A 17,253-nucleotide genomic window follows, 5' to 3' on the forward strand; every position below is an offset into this window, starting at 1 on the left:
GTTTGTTTCCTTTTGTACATTTACTATAGTTTTGTCTAGGGTTAAACATGCCAAAGATGGAGCCTCTACTCCTTGAGAAACCGTTTCACATCTCCTCTCACTAAGAAGGTTTTCTTCCCTTCTAAGTTTTTTCCTTTTCCTAATTTTACACCCTTTATTACATTAAATAATCCCTTTTCCTCCTGGTGTTTACACTTCTCAGCTATTTGTAGATTTTTGTCTCCTTTATCCCATTAGGTGTTGCTTAGCTATGTTATATGTATTTAACAGCTCGACCAACCTGAGGAAGATCAGAGTCCACTCATAAATTGAGAATTATAGCCACCCTTACAGATCTATAGTCCTTAGATTTGATTGTAAATTGGTGTGATGGGGAAAGCCTTTGTCTAATATTCCATTGGTGAGGTGAGGGACAGAAGCATTTTAGATTTTTTTTTTGGTCCCTGTATATACAATGTGCATCTCCTGTTTCTTCAGCAGATATCTAAGCTGTTAAAAGTTGTGCTGATGGTAGATGTGTTGATGGGAAGCTGGTGATGTATAAATTAGGTTGTTAACTATGAACAGGCATGGTTTTTTCAGTTCTATTCAAAACCCAGGGAAGGGCAAAGAGGGTGGAATGATGTTGAGCAAATGGAATCTGGCAAAATTGCGGGAGAGAACTTATTTTCAAGCTTTTAAGAATGACAAACCATTGCAGGAGTTTTTTTCAGTGCTTTAGATGGCAAGATGAGGACGAACAAATGAGAGCAACCATGAAATATTAGACAGTCTTTATAGCATTGGATTTGGGTAGGAGTGATTTTTTTTTTTCCCCTTCAGGGAATGGAGTGAATGAGGTTGAAAATATGTGGTTGGTTCTTGCTGCCCTTTATTCTGGGGAAAATCCTGTGAAAGTAAAACAAAATAGCAAATTCAGTTTGTCCTAAATTGAAAGAAATAACTTGAGTTTTGGATCCATATCACTGTTGACTTACTGGTGTGCTGAGTGGATGAGATGGGTCAGGTAGAGGAGTACAAAAAACAAAGGCAAAATAAAGCTCTTACTCTACCTCAAGTACTAAGGATGATATGCATTTTAAATATAGCATTAGGCCGTGTTTGAAGTTGGCAGATTAAAGCATTACACACGATTCAGAACCTTTCAAAAGGTAACCATTACTTCTGAAGATATTGTTGACACTGCCCTTAGTACTTTGCAAATAAACATTATTTTTATTTTGATGCAGTCTGAGCACAGGACTAGAAGCTAGGAACACTTGGCTTCTGATCCTCACTCCCTCTGTGGCATGGAACAGGTCACTTGAACTCCCAGCTTTCCCGGCTCAGAAATAGGGAATTTCATACATACATACCAACTTCAGAGATGTTTCTGAGGATTCATTAACATATAGACAATGCTTTGAAGATAGAAAGTGGTATATAAATGCGAAGTACTGTGGGCCAGATTCTTCCATCCTTTCTAATGTTTAGTAGTATTGTACTCCACAAGCGTCCTTACTGAATTAAATGGGATTCATCTTAATTAAGGTACTACTATCCGTGAATAATATTGGTATAATCTGTTTTTTTAATGATAAAAGGTGGTTTTGGTCTTGGTGCTGGGCATGACATGTTCTTAGTAGTCATTGACATTCTGTACTGGAAGGAGTCCTTTGGCCTGACTGTTAAAAGTATCTGTCTATCTCTGTATAACATGACTGCACAAAATACTACATGTAGGTGTGTCTAAAGCACCTTACAAAACATTGGCATTGTATTTGTTGGTCTTGAAAGATTTAGTCCCTCTACCAATTTAATCAAAAATACCAAGTTTTAATCTGCATGCACACTGGCATATTGGAGAATTAAATGTTAAACTAGGAAATGGGCAGACGTTGGCATAGAGTCTATATAAAAGGCAGATGAGAGGAAGGAAGCAGCAGCTAAAATAAACAGATGGGGGTGGACAAGGCGGAAATATTAAGGAGTAAAACTGATAACACAGGGAGGGTTAGGGAGAGAACAATAAACAAAATGGAAAAACTTGCATAATTAAAAAAATAATTCAGTAATAAGGTCACTCTGGGGACAGTGAATTACAATTGAATTTAATTCAAGGAGAAGGGAAACCAGAAGTCATGTATGCAGAGAGAGTTTTTGGCAGTTTTGACTTAACCAAACATTTTAGGAACACAGACACTAATGGGGGCTAATATATTTAGACCTTTTAGGTAACAGAAGTGGAAGTTGTAATTTGCTTATTAAATCTATCTTTATTGGGCTCCTGGCATGGTGGGGGAATGGAGAATGGGGAGAGACAGAGCACCTATGATCTGGTGGAGTGAATGAGGGGAGACAGAGCCCCTGACACGGGGAGGGGACAGCTGGGGCACACAGATCCCGTGGTATGAGGGAGGGGGAGTGAAGGCTGCAGGGGGGTCTGAAACAGAAGGGATAGGAGCGTGGCACACAGGTCACTTGTCGGGTGGGGAGAATGCAGAGATGCAAGGAGCTCCTGGTGTTTGCAGTGCGCTCACACTTAGCCTATAGAAGTAACAAAGTGTGCAACTCTCTCTAGTATAAAGCTGATTGGAGATTTTTGAGGGAGGAATTAATCATTGTTCATTTGAATTTAATCAGGGAGCACATTGATAGTGTGGAGAGTCACCTAGAGCATTGATTAGTCAACAAAGTGCAGTGTGGTGAATCTGCTAATGCTCTTCTCCTCATGCTGTAGAGCGACTAGCTCACAGTTCTGTGGTGGTTGGAGGAGGGGTCACAGAGGCAGGCCCTAAGAGGAGCATAATGCTGAAAGCTGTTGGAGAGCAGACGTAGGCTGATAGAGCCTTAGCCCTGAATTGCCTACAGTGTTTGCGTGAGGCGTGATGCACCTTGAGGCATGTTACCAGGGATCATTTCACAAGGGACACTGGTGTACCACTGTACTCCCAAATTTACCACGCAAAATCTTCCTATGAAAAGACACAAGAGGATGAAGAAATAAATAAAATTTCTTGTGAGACTACATAGTGCGGGAGGGTAGACACTGTGTTAGTCCAGCAGGCAAAGAACACAAACTACTGAAAGTTGTAAAGATCTTTCATTGGATTAAATAATAAAGGCAAGCTTCAGAGAATCAGTCCCCCTAGCAGGCCATGGGGAAATAGTACCATGGTGTTGATTCAGACTGAACAGCTGAAATAAAATCTCTTACATTTTTCCCCTTTGATGTCTAAATCTTGTTTTGAAGTCTAAATTGAAATCCTGCCAAGGCAGCCTTTCCCACAATGCTCTGATTTCCCAAAGTCTCATGAAGACTTTATTGAAAAATTACTGTTTTTGGGCAAACTTGGAATATCTCCTACAGTGGTCTTTGTTTCTTGCTTTTTGAGAACTGGCCATTCATTCTTTGAGAACAGTGTCATTCAAACTAGGATGTGTCAACTGGAAGGATTAAACTGGAGGGAGGAGAGGGGGGATGTTTTTTGCATCATTTCCACTTTGTGCCAGAGACAACTATTTCATAAGCTTTCTGCTTATGTGTGAAGGAAATGAAAGCAACATCAAAGAAATGAGTCTTTAATTTCATTCTGAAAGTGATTGATTCCACTCTTATTTCCTGTGGTAGAGATTTCCATAGTTGAGGTGCAGTTCCTTTTAACAGGTTTCAGAGTAGCAGCCGTGTTAGTCTGTATTCACAAAAAGAAAAGGAGTACTTGCGGCACCTTGGAGACTAACAAATTTATCTGAGCATAAGCTTTCGTGAGCTACAGCTCACTTCATCGGATGCATTCAGTGGAAAATACAGTGGGGAGATTTATATACATAGAGAACATGAAACAATGGGTGTTACCATACACACTGTAATGAGAGTGATCACTTAAGGTGAGCTATTACCAGCAGGAGAGCAGGGAGGGGAAAAACCTTTTGTAGTGATAATCAAGGTGGGCCATTTCCAGCAGTTGACAAGAACGGCTGAGGAACAGTGGGGGGTGGAGAGGGGGAATAAACATGGGGAAATACATTTACTTTGTGTAATGACCCATCCACTCCCAGTCTCTATTCAAGCCTAAGTTTATTGTATCCAGTTTGCAAATTCTTGTCAACTGCTGGAAATGGCCCACCTTGATTACCACTACAAAAAGACACACACATACACACACACACACCCGCGCTGTCCTGCTGGCAATAGCTCACCTTAAGTGATCACTCTGGTTACAGTGTGTATCGTAACACCCATTATTTCATGTTCTCTATGTATATAAATCTCCCCACTGAATTTTCCACTGAATGCATCCAATGAAGTGAGCTGTAGCTCACGGAAGCTTTTGCTCAAATAAATTTGTTAGTCTCTAAGGTGCCACAAGTACTCCAGTTCCTTTTAAGTTTGTCTCCAGCATTCATGTGCCTCTCCCAGAATAGTCCTTTCTATTGTAGGCATTTCTAATATGCTCCTTGCCATATACATCTTACCTGTGTCTTCTAGAGCTGCTTTGTTACTTTTTTTATCATAAGGCTAAAGCACAGTTTTTTTAAACGGATTTTCATACTAGACTGGACAGAGCACAGAAGATATGGTAGGAAACAAATCTACAATGGTTGGAATAAGGGATGTACAAGATGACCGAATAGGTCTTTCCCATCTTTAGTTTTTTGGCTTACTATGCATTGTCCAAAAATATCAGCATGTGTTTTAGGATCTGATTCAGTGGTGATGAGGATGACTCAGTTTGGATTTTGCTGCTCCGTCGAATTTATAGAAGTCTTGTGTTGTGTGCATATATATCAATATTTATCTAATATATCATTGTCCCATTATACCTTACACATCTTTCTTTTGCAGGCCCAAAATGTTCAGCTTAGCAAGGAAATGACTCTTGCCAGCAACCGTAGTCTGGCTGAGGGCAACCTTTTGTACCAACCAAAATTGGACACTCTGAAAGCAAGTTTGACCCAAAAATATCAGGAGCTGCAGGTTCTTTTTGAAGCCTATCAGATCAAGAAAACCAAGCTAGGTATAACATGTTCTTGTGGTTATATGTCTCCTATTTTCCTGTACTTTTCTCTATTATTCTAAAATATGGATAGATATACTCTTTTCTGATGCATGTCCCTAATTCTTAGCTGTGTGCATATAGAGTATCTGTATGTGTAAAAGAACTGAAGTGTCAAAATAGTAATGTTTGGATTATAGATCATTCTATATTATTATTTATTATTTGTGCACTGGACCCTCACTAGAACGGGCATTGATATAGTGCAAATTCACATATAATGTGGTCGCGGCCATAGATCCCAATTTAATTACTTTAATTGCATTTCATTTTAACGTGGTCCTGCACATGGATCCCAAATCCCACGTTCTAGTGAGGGTCCGGTGTACTACCATAGCACTTAGGAGCCCTCGTCATAGATCTGGACTTCATTGTGTTAGGCACTCTACAAGCACAGAACAAAAAAAATCATCCTTGCCCCTGACGAGCTCACAGTCGATAGTAGATCTGGCAAATACCACTGTTCTCAGAGATGATTAATAAGGCTGCGAGTTTGTCACAGAAGTCACGGATTCCCTCCATGACTTCTTCAGTGGCCTGTGTGCCTGGCTCAGCAGCAGCTCACACAGCCCCTGTGCCAGTCGTACCAGCCACTGCTGGGGCAGTCTTGGGCCACCACCTGCTCCCCCTTCCCCCCAACAGCAACAGAGTTTGGGTGTGGGAGGGGGCAGGGGGTTGGGGCACGGGCCTCCACCTGCAGATACCGCCCCCACAGTTCCCATTGGCCACAGTTCCCAGCCAATGGAAGCTGCAAAGCCAGCACTCTGGGTGGAGGCAGTGCGCAGAGCTCGTGACCTGTCCGTGACTTTTACTAAACGTACCCATGACTAAAACATAGCCTTAATTATTAAGTACATATTCTGCCACCTAGTAAAAAGAACTAAAGAGACGAGCATGTATTATTGGAATACACATTCCTTTCTATGATTAAAAGAACATACATATCTAACTACTGTTGATCTTTTGTCTGAATATGATCAAATTTCACTTGATGTTTAAAAATACCACAATTTTTTTCCCTGAGATTGTCCAACCAATGACAATTCAGACTGACTGAATATAATATTGCATTTAATATATTCTTGTGTCATACTTCGTTATGAAGCATTTTATCTTAACACATTTACCAACTGAAGTTCATTTGATTTTTTTTCAGTTTACTGTAGTGAGTAATTTTTAAATGAAATTCTCAGAAAACACATTAAAATTTTCTACTTAGAATCCTCCTGTCTGGAGTAGAACAAAGACTAAATAATCAAATAGTATGTTTGGCCTTTAAAAGAAGCCTTATACTTACCGGAACTGTATAATTTCAGTCCGAAATTATCGCTTGTAGCAGCTGTTCCATTAACTATTCTTTTCATATTATTACAGATAAACAATCCAGCAATGCTTCCCTGGAGACACTATTAGCACTACTTCAAACAGAGGGGGCTAAGATTGAAGAAGACACTGAGGTAACGGCAGTACATATGTAGTGCAAATAAGGGATTCTGCTACTCATCTCAGTTACACGAGGCTTCGAACAGACACAGTTGTAACATACTATTAAATAAAGATATCATAGATCTAAGGGATTTTCAAAGAATAGGGCCCAAACCATCACTTCAGACTTTTGCAAGTTGAGTTCACTGGGAATTATTTTGTCTGAGTAAGGATTGCATGCTTACTTTAAAGATTTTTAACATAAATACTATAATTCTTCTCTAGCTGCATGTGAAAAGCATGCTCAGGCCATAGGCACATAGCTACGGGCCTCGGGGGTGTGTGTGAAAAATTCACACCCTTGAGTTCCGTAGCCATGTCAACCTAATCCCTGGTGTAGATGCAGATAGGTGAACAGAAAAATCCTTCTGTTGACTTAGCTACCATCACTCAGGGAGGTGGTGTTCCTACAGCGATGGGAAAACCCCTTCCATCACTATAGGCTGTCTGTGCTATGGGGTTACGCTGGCATAGGTAAGGTGCTGTAGCTGTGTTGCTATAGTCCCCATAGTGTAGATGTGCCCTCAGGTTGTTTTCAACCTAATAGCATATCTATATAGAACTCTTTAAATAAACATCCAGGTGTAATGTTGTTTGCCAGGTGCATGTATTAATCTAACACAAAATGTCAGTCGCTCTTGGAGTCTGGGCGAGATGAAAAACAGAGGTGAGCCATTCTGTCTTGCTCAAACTGAAAATGTAATATCAGTAATGAAGATACAGAGTGTGCAGTGTTCTAGGGTAGGAGGAAAGCCTCCTCAGCAGCAATGGAATATTCCATTACGATCCTTCCATGTCTGTCTAGTCTCTGGTCACCCCTCACTGTGCTCAAGTTTTTAGAGGCATTGATGTGGTTGGCTCTATTTGTGAATTGCGTGTGAGACATTGGCTAGTTTTTACTACATTGCTTGTTAAGGGTAATAACCAAACCTTTTAAAACTGACTTGTAATCTCAAAAAGTCATTTTCAGGGCAAATGATAATTGGTTATATTGAAATGTATTGTTGCCTGTCTTGATTAAAGTAGCATTTACCAAAGCCTCACTTTGTCCAAGCAGTGCGAATGAGTAGACTAAAAACATGGCTTAATACTGATCTCTGACTCTCTACCGATGCTGGAACCAGTTCTTGCTTGCAGGGTTCTACGTGGTTTTCTGGTCAGTGTTGACAGTGCTAAATCATAAAATGACAGGTTTGGCCAGCCATCTGGAAGACTGTTGAATGTGATTCATACATGTTTCCAGAGGTCAGGGAAACACGAGAGCCCTGCTAAGCAAGAGCTAGGTTTAAATGTTTCTTGCTACCATGACTTGTGTACAAAATGATAGCTGAACAGAGATGAACTCAAATACATCTGAGAAATAATTGAGAAAAACATTGCTTGGAATTGTAAAGTATACCGTCTTCCATATCCAAGCTGGAACAAATGACAGGAAAGGAGACACAATGCTGTTAGGATATAAGCTATTTCTGGTTCCTTCAGAACATATTACTTTCTAACAGGGTTATTCAATGTTTGACAGAATATGGCAGAAAAGTTTCTTGATGGTGAAGTATCCCTGGATTCATTCATTGATGAATACCAGAGCAAACGTAAACTGGCTCACTTACGACGTGTAAAAATCGAGAAACTCCAGGAGATGGTGCTGAAGGGACAGAGACTTCCACAGGTTCAGCAGCAGCCTCAGCCAAAAGCACCTGAGACAACACCAGCACCTCAAACTTCCTACTCTTCAGATGCAAACACTCCTCCTGCAGTTTTGCCCCGGCGAATACCACCCCCACCTCCTCCATCAGTCCCAGCAGGACGCCTCCCCACTCCATTTACTGCAGCAATGGATTCAGGACCAGCTTTTCCTTATCCAGGAGCTCCATACCCTCCCCTTCCCCCACGAGTGGGAGTTCAATCTGCAGGTCAAATGCCACAGCCAGGATACCCATCTCAGTTTGTATCACAGTACCCTCCAGCACTGCCCCAAAGACCACCACCTCGTCTTCCACCACATCCTGGCTTTATCCTACAGTGAATACATCAGTACGCCTAACTCATGTATTGGTGCTTAAATTTTTGTTCTTTATCTCTCCCTCCCAGAGACTTAATATAGGCAATGGCAAACCTCTGTGCTTTGCACAATGGAACACAAAGTTTGGGCTGCAACATGGGGTTGTGAAATTGCACTCAGTAAATGTAATCCTTTTCTTGTCTGTTTCTTAAAATCAGTGACTATGTAAACTATTTTTTTGTAGGAAGATGGTGGGGCTGAATTTTGTAACTCTGGCAAGTTGTGAAACAACGCAGTGGATTTGTTTGCGTTCTAAGTATAGACTCAATACTCCAGTAATGGTAAATGATTTTAAGGAAAATAGCATACTTGTCTGATGTGGTATTGTGTTCTCATTGCGACTGGATTTTAAGCATGGTTAATTGTGAGCTATTTATATCTCAAAAGAATTTTCTGTGCTGTCAGTTCTGGTATTTGGATGGTAACCATTGTATCTAAATGCTAAGCATAAAGCTGCAGTGGAAATGACCTGCATTCTTTGAAATAAACCCAAGGCTCCACATTGGTGGCTGGGTTCACTAACTTTGTTCTCAGAGCCTGGTAATCAGAAAATGTTCAGTAGCTTATTTTGAAAACCATTAATTCTTAAAATATTTTTAACTCCTAAATTTATTGTTGCTTTGGGTTTTTCACAATAAATATGCACACCTTTCACTTCTGTACATTGTTAATTTCCTGAAAGTCCTGGTCTTTTGAAATAAGTAACCGAATATCTTTTTCTATTAGATGATTGATCCTGGAAGCCATGTAAAGAAAACTATTCGTAGTGCCAATTCAAATTTTTGTACAAACTTCACCGGCCACACCCTCTTGAACCTAGTCTCGCCAGCCTCCTTCTGTTTTCCCCACTTTCCTGCCTTGCCTGTTAGGGTAGCTGCTTACTTTTTGCTTAATTTGTTCTTCCCATGCCATGGGGTTGAGAAGCAATTTTTTTTACACAAGTGTAACTTTTGACGTTGTCTTGTGATTTTAGGAGCCAGAGTGCTAGGCCTAACTTTGTCTTAATCCAGCACTGGGCAGTCATCTCATTTGGTGCCCATTCAAAGTCGACAAACACATATTCTCAACCTCTCTTCTCTCTCTTATTTAGAGGCACTCCTTGCCACTAGACATCATCATCTTCTGTCCTGCAGTGTTTGAAATTCTTTTTAATCTGAAATGTACAATTAACCTTCCCTCCAATAGTCAAAACACTCTAGGATGGCTGTTTGCATCTTGCTTAATTTGTCCTCCCATTCCCATGCCATTTGGGGGCAGAAGGGGGATCTCTACACAAGTTTAGCTTTCAATGTCATTGTGTGACTCCTGGAAGGCTCCAGTGCCTTTTTTCTGATAAAGGTCAAAACCAGATTATTTGATGCCCTCCCCCCCCCTTCTGTGTAAATCCTCTGACTCCCAATTAGTTATTTCCCCCTGAAGTTTGGTAGTTGCTAATAATAAATAATCTCATAACAGGAAACCCTTTGGTCTGAAAATAGGACTACATGGCTAACTCTCCCATTTGAAGATCAGAGACTGCAGATTGGTACCTGAATAGCTCCCCCTACATAAATCTGGAAAGAGGGGGAATTTTGTAAGCCTAGCAAGTTGTGAAACAATGTGCAGTGGATTTGGTTGCATAAGTATGGTCTCTCTGTAATCAGGTGGTGGTACATGATTTTTTAAAGTGTCTTTTCTTGGTATTGTGTTCCCATTGAGGCTTCGTATATGCATGATTAATTGTGAACTGTTAGTCTTTCAAAATAAGTTCTGTGCTACCAGTGCTAGGATCTGGATAGTAACCGTTCATTCTGAATGCTGAGCATAAAGCTGCTGTAGAAATAATAAAGCCAGCTCTAGAGCTACAAGATTGATAGATGGGTACAAAAACTCTAAACAGACACTCACAGATTAGATTTGCTAAAGCTTTGTAAAAATAACCAGGTAGATTTTATGCTTATCAATTGCCAACTTATTTTCTGAGTTAAAGAATTCCTCAGAAATTATGGTGGGGTGAGATAAGGGTATTTTGAACTTTACACTGCATTTTATGTACCTAACTCTTTTTCGAATGGTATAGCCCATTATTGGTATTACTGAGAAATAGTCCAAAATATTTTTTATTACTTGTTAAATTTGTCTGGTTTCACTACCTTTAGTGATAACAGGATCATTCAGGGATACTTTGTTTAAAAAAAACCCACTGTATTGTGCAAACTAAATACAGATTAATTTGATGCAATTATCTGAGAACAATGCATTATCACATATGCATGTCTCTGATGTGCCTTAGGATCACTACTTGTGATTGTAATATTCTTACTAGATTATTAGCATATCTTTCAAATCAATGGCCATTGCTTAACCCTTTTGATGTAAGGACACTCTTTTATGAAAGATTTTTTTACCTAGTACTTTAGACTAAGACAGTATCTGCTATTTGTATGCTTAATTGCTCTCAGTGGATGATTAGTTTGGTTTTTAGACACTGTCACAATGACTGACTGTTTCAGTTGTTATAACAGTCTCAAAACTGAACTCCAGATGTTCATGGAAAATGCTTGGCCATTAATGAGTATTGGTGTATGTGCAAACTGTTTTCTAGTTACTTATGTGCTTGCTTGATGGCAATGTTTGGTGGGTGGAGGAAGAAGAGAGCTTTGGAAAGTTTTTTGAGTCTTATTTTCAGAAACACAAATTACACCACACTAATCTGGCTGCGTAGGGTGAGAGATGCAGGGGCTGTTTGATGCCTACCACTTGCTGACACTGTTTCGAACTACACCTGTTAGAGGTAAAGAGTAAACTGTGCTATAGAAAGGATGTTTAGAAACATATAAATCTGTACTGTGTATACTGAAAGTGTTGTTAAAATGCTATTGGCAAGTTGGCTCTTATATAAGGGGATAGCTCCATTCTCTTGCCAAAATGTTCTTTAATATACAGTGTGGTTTGATTTGAAATGTGTGCTACAAATGGCAAATACTTCCTAAAAAGAATCAGAGTTAAGGAAACATTTTTATAACATAAAAGTGGACTTGGAGTTCAAATGGCGAGGTGTAACATGGTTTTAGAATGCAGGTAGCATTTTAAATGCCCATTTTGAATGGTTTTTGCGTCTGCTAACCTTTTGTATGCAACTTTTAAATGATGACTTTATTCACTTTACCTGTAGTGGGTAATTAGTGTTGAACAGTTTCGCTGCCCTGGAAAGCCATCTCCAAGGGGACCAACCAATCAGTTGTTTAGAAAGGTTGTCGTGGCAGTCCCTGTGATACAAATAGAGTCACTGTTTAGAGTAATCTTACATCATGTGACTCCAGGAGGCAGGATACTGAGCCCAAGCCTATGTCTTAATCCAGTCCTTGGTAGCTATATCATTTGGTGCCCAATTAAAGCACCACAACCTGATATTCGCAATCCCTTCTGAACCTGCCCACTCCAAACTGGATCAATGATATAGAAGCAGAGTCCAAAATGTGTCTGTCTCGCGCTGTCTCTCTCTCTCTTGTCTGGGGGTTTCTGTGTTCAGTCCCTCATCTCCCAGTGTCCTGAAGCTTCTGTAATTTCTCTTTGGCTGGAATGATTCATGAGCTGTCTTCCTCTAAAGGTGATAATAGAACTTTTTAGAATAATAGAATATAGAACATAAAATAATGTTTTTCTCTATCCAAACCACCATTTTTCAACAGGCTGTTTTCCTCCTAACACTTGGTAGTTGCTAGCAATTACTAGGAAATCTTATCAGGAAATCCTTTGGTCTAAAAATAGGACTTTTGGCTAGCCCTCCCCCTAGGAGTTCAGAGGCAGCAGATTGGTCAAAGTTCTTGGCACCTGAACAGTTCCTTAGATAAGCCCTGAAAGCACGAATAGAGGGGTCATTTTAAAAGCCTAGCAGGTTGTGAAACAATGTGCAGTACTTTTGTTTGCACAATAAGTATGGTGTCTCTGTAATCTAGTGGTGGTACATGATTTTAATAAACTAGCATATTTGTTTGTCTTAGTATTATGTTCCCATTGCAGCCTGATTTAAGCATGGTCAATTGTAAACTACTTGTCTCAAAATAATGTTCTTTACCATCTGTGCTGGTATTTGATGTGTGGTAACTGTATTTGAATGGTAAGCATAAATCTGCAATGGAAGTGTGCATTGCTTGAAAAACTAACCCCAAGTCTAGGCCACAGTGTTGGTGGTTGTGTACAGTAAATTTGCTCTTAGAATCAGAGGTGCACAAACTCTAGACACACACTCTTGCATTAAGAAAAGGAGGACTTGTGGCACCTTAGACTAACAAATTTATTTGAGCATAAGTTTTCTTGAGCTACAGCTCACTTCATCGGATGCATTCTTTTGCAAATACAGACTAACACGGCTGCTACTCTGAACTCTTGCATTAGATTTTCTAAAGTTTTAGAAAAAGCAACCAGGTAGATTTTACACTTACCAAGTGCCAACTTACAGAAGAGCTCTTAAGTTTGTTTCCTTTGGTTTCAGTTTTCTGCTACATAACCTGGCTAGGAAGATAGAGCTTGCACATCCTAGATACTAAACTCTCGAAGGCTGACAGTGTGTGGAGAAAGACTTACACATTGCTCCTGTTTTCATGCAGAAAAACTTTACACTGAACGTAGTTAAGACAATTTATATATGGAGAAATAAGACTACCAAGTCTACTTAAGCACCTGAGCCATAGGAAGGGCAGAAGAGATACCTGGGGATCCGCCCCAAAAATATCTGCCACTTTAAAAGCAGTATTAAGCAGAAACTCGAGCATAAGTAGACTGATCACCCGCTATGGTTAAGAAATCTTTCCTCTATAATATTGTTCCGTTAGCTGCATCTTGGGTGTGCAAGGATTAGGGACAGGATTTGAACACACTTCCCCCTGTGTTGCTGGAAACTGGCAATGTTGAAAGCTGGGAATATAAAAGGCTTTCTTACTGTGCCTTTAAATGATGTTGCCTGTGGGGGAAGACAGAATCAAGAAGTTGCAGTTCCTGAGCATTGGTTTTCTAGGAAGTTGGGACAATGGCTGCGTTTGAAGACTGTTCATATGTAACTTCTAAAGAAGTCTGTTAAAAGCATTTACTCTGAGATCCAAATAGGCCATCCAGGAAGTTGTCAAATGTTTGGTAAGCTGAAAGTGATATTTATTCTGCATGGGCAAATGTTTCTTATGTAGATTATTGTCCAAATGGTGGTAACCTTTAGCCTTTCAGTATGGTGAAAAATGCCTTATGTTAACTCCTGGAGGTGGGGGGGAGACAAATTGGTTGCCTAACTCGGGTTGTGTTAAATATAAAACAAAGGTGTAATACCATTAAAACTGAGATCAGCATGTCATTGGCTACTGGCAACCCTGCGGATATTATAGAACTTCTGTTTCCAGCTAGGAGTTGTGATCTATCATGAATGTTCAGTCATGAGAAGTTTGTGTGTATGCACTGTTCAGCTCTCCATATCCTTTTTCACCAGAAATTATTATAAATTCACCACTTTTGGTACTAGATGATCAATTCTTTTGTCCTATGTAAAGAAAACTGCTAGTATCAATTTAAAGTTCAAAACACCTCCCACCCCAATCTCGGTTTTCTCCCACACTTGCTGTGCAGGGGCAGACTGTGTGTTTGCTTAATTTGTCTAAGTATGTGGGTTAGGATGTATTTTTACATGACTTTGGAAGCTTGTATTTCATTGTGGTGATTCAAGAAACTGGAGCCAAGGTCACAAGCCTACATTTTTAATCCACCGCTGGGCAGCCTAGCTCATATTCTAAACTCCCTTTGACCCCAGATCTCTCACCAGTGCAGCCTAAAACAATGACACCCACAAAAATGCAAGGCCCAAAATCTTTTCCATCTCTCATCTAGAGGCACCGGTCTTTAAACTACCATCTCCCACTGTTTAGAAGTGGTTGAAATAATTTTCCATCAAGAATGGTCCAGGGACTTCTTTCTCTTAAAGGTCAATATAAAATATTTTTTCTCTACACAAACCATAACTCATCTAGTTATTTCTCCCCTAGAATTTGGTAGTTGCTACATGCTAACATTAGTATAATAGCTTCTAGTCTGGAAGGAAGGCTGTTGGGCTAACTCTGCTCCTAGAAGATCAAAGGCATCTGAACAGCTCCCTGAAAGCCTGGAAAGTGATGAGAAGGGACTTGGTAAGCTTAGCAAGTTATGAAACAATGTGTGGTGAACATGTTTGCAAGTATGGTGTCTCAGTACTCTTGCTGATGGTAAATGATTTAAAATATAATAGCATACTCTTTTCTTGGTATTGTGTTCCCATTATGGCTCGCTTTAAGCATGGTTAATTGTGAACTACTAATGTTTCAAAATAATTTTTTTTGGTGATGCCATTTGGATGTTAATTGTAGTATCTGAATGCAAAGCACAAAGCTGCAGTGAAAATGAGCTAGGCCACAAGAGGTTGTGTACAGGGAGTTTAGGGGGTTTGTGTGGTAAATATGTCCCTAATCAGATTTTGAAAAGGATAGTAAAATCAACCAGGTAGATTGCACACTTAGCAAGTGCCAATTTATTTTGAGCTAAGAAAGGTTCAGTGATGGAGGGGATAGATAAGAAGGTCTGATCTGAATTTTGTACTGAATACTATCTACGTACCTTCATGGGGGGAGTGGTATTGCCCAACTATTTCTAGTAAGAAATAGTCCAAGTAAAATACAAGTAAAAATTTCTATTAAGAATAGTCCAGAATATTTTTACTTGTTAAATTTTCCTCTTTTTAAAGTAATTTGTATAACGATGACAGGACCATTCAGGGATACTTTGTGTAAAAAAACAAACCTGTACTGTGGAAATTAAATACAAATTAAGCTGATGCAATTAGCTGTCTGAAAACAATGCGTTATCACATATGTATGTGGCTGATGTGCCTTAAAAATCACTATTTGCAATTGGGCCAGTAAGACTATGAACATACCTTTCAAATCAGTGGCCATTGCTTAACTCCTTTGATTAAGGGCTCTAAAAGGCATCCTTTTTTATAAAAGATTTTTCAGCTAGTACTCTAGAAGATTTAAAGGGTGGTATCTTGCTATTTGTATGCTTAATTGCCCTCAATAGATGATGGATTTGATTTTTTTTTAAAATACACTGTCAAGGAATCTTGTATTAAGTCAGTTGTAACAATCTTGTAACTGAACTCGAGCTGTTCATGGAAAATGTTCTTTCATAAAGTGTGTGTTCAGACTGGTTTGTGGTTACTAATATGCTTGACAGTTAGCAATGTTTGAGGCGGGAGGAGGAAGAGAGCTTTGGAAGGTTGAATCCTGCTTTCAGAAACCCAGTTGACACCATATTAATCTGTCTAGGTGGGATGAGAGATGCAGGTGATATTTCAGGCCTATCCCCATGTGACAGCTCCCAACTATTTTTGTTAAAAAATGAGTAGTTTGTTGTACATAGGCTGTTTAGAACTATACTAATCTGTACTCTTTATAATGAAAGAGAGATTAAAATACCATTGGCAAGTAGGATCCTATATAAAGGGATGGCTCAATTCACTTGCCAAAATGTTCTTTAATATACAGTGTGGTGTGATTTTTTTTTTTTTGTTACAAATGGCAAATACTTCCTAAAAATAATCTAAGTTAAGGAAATGTCTTTATAACATAGAGTGGGCACTGAGCTTAAATTGAGAGGTGTAACTTGATTTTAGAATGTAGGTAGCATTTAAAATGCCCGTTTTGGATGGTTTTTACTTCTGCTGACATTTGTATGAAACTTTGTAAACAGTGACCTTGTTCACTTTACCTGTACTGTGTAGTTGAGGTTTTTAAAAAAAGATAAAAGTACCACAGCGCTGAAGATGGACGTGCCATGTTTATCCATAGGGTTCTTTACAAATCTCATTTGTATACATTATCGTCGTTCTATAAACATTCAGCTAAATGAGCTGTGGATAGACAAATGGTGATGAGTTGTGAGTGTTTATAGTTCTGCGTTAGCCAAAGTGTTTATTCCTTGGAGGTAAACTTCCATCATGGAACTCACTGTGTTAATTGGCTTTGCTCTTCCTATGAATAAATCATTAGCACTGTTTGCTATGCTGGAAACTTCAATGAAACTGAAGAACTACCTTCCCCTTTTTGTGCATAGTGTGACAAGTCCACTACGTATTATTTCTCAGACCTTAAAGGATGAAATTCAGGATGGAGTGAAACTGAAGAAAGCTAAGAGGTATTGGACTTACCTGACATAGTGCTGAGAACCCTATAATTATGACTAATCTGTCAACACTACTTAGCGTATTAAAATAATAAACTGGTATGTAAATATCTCCCCCTCCACGCGCACTTTAATGTAGAGGTTAGGAAGGATGTAAATCTTCCGGGCGGGGTGGAGGGTACTCAGTATAGCTTGATGCATTAGACATGTTACTTGCTTTGTCAAATGACACACAAGATTAACACCAAAACCCCTACTTCAAAATCTGTATGCATTTCATACAGGGAAATCAGACCGGGGCAGCTGGAAATCAGAAGAGTCTCTAAACTCTCACTACGCTTACAGTGGTATTTGTTTCTAATGTAACATAATACTATAACGGTTTTATTTGTGCTGTATAAGAATGGAATTGTTAGTGGTTAAGAGACCACTAGTACATTTCAATAAATGATAAACCAAATTCCTTTGGTGTTTACTTTTTCTTTGGAGTTGGCA

The 17,253-nt window shown here is 39.4% G+C and overlaps 1 protein-coding gene across 1 annotated transcript in view; it reads left to right on the forward strand.

Moving 5' to 3' along the window:
- VPS37B (VPS37B subunit of ESCRT-I) overlaps nt 1-17,218 on the forward strand; it is a 29,357-nt gene extending 12,139 nt beyond the window's left edge. Inside the window, exons 2-4 of the mRNA XM_084648706.1 lie at nt 4,826-4,997; nt 6,411-6,493; nt 8,044-17,218. Of these exons, the coding sequence (XP_084504832.1) occupies nt 4,826-4,997; nt 6,411-6,493; nt 8,044-8,547 (759 nt within the window). The 3' untranslated portion in view covers nt 8,548-17,218. The remainder of the gene's footprint in view (nt 1-4,825; nt 4,998-6,410; nt 6,494-8,043) is intronic.
- The last annotated feature ends 35 nt before the right edge of the window (nt 17,219-17,253 follow it).

The sequence above is a fragment of the Lepidochelys olivacea genome, assembly GCF_965140295.1.
Source record: "Lepidochelys olivacea isolate rLepOli2 genome assembly, chromosome: 15".
Classification (NCBI taxonomy): domain Eukaryota; kingdom Metazoa; phylum Chordata; order Testudines; family Cheloniidae; genus Lepidochelys; species Lepidochelys olivacea.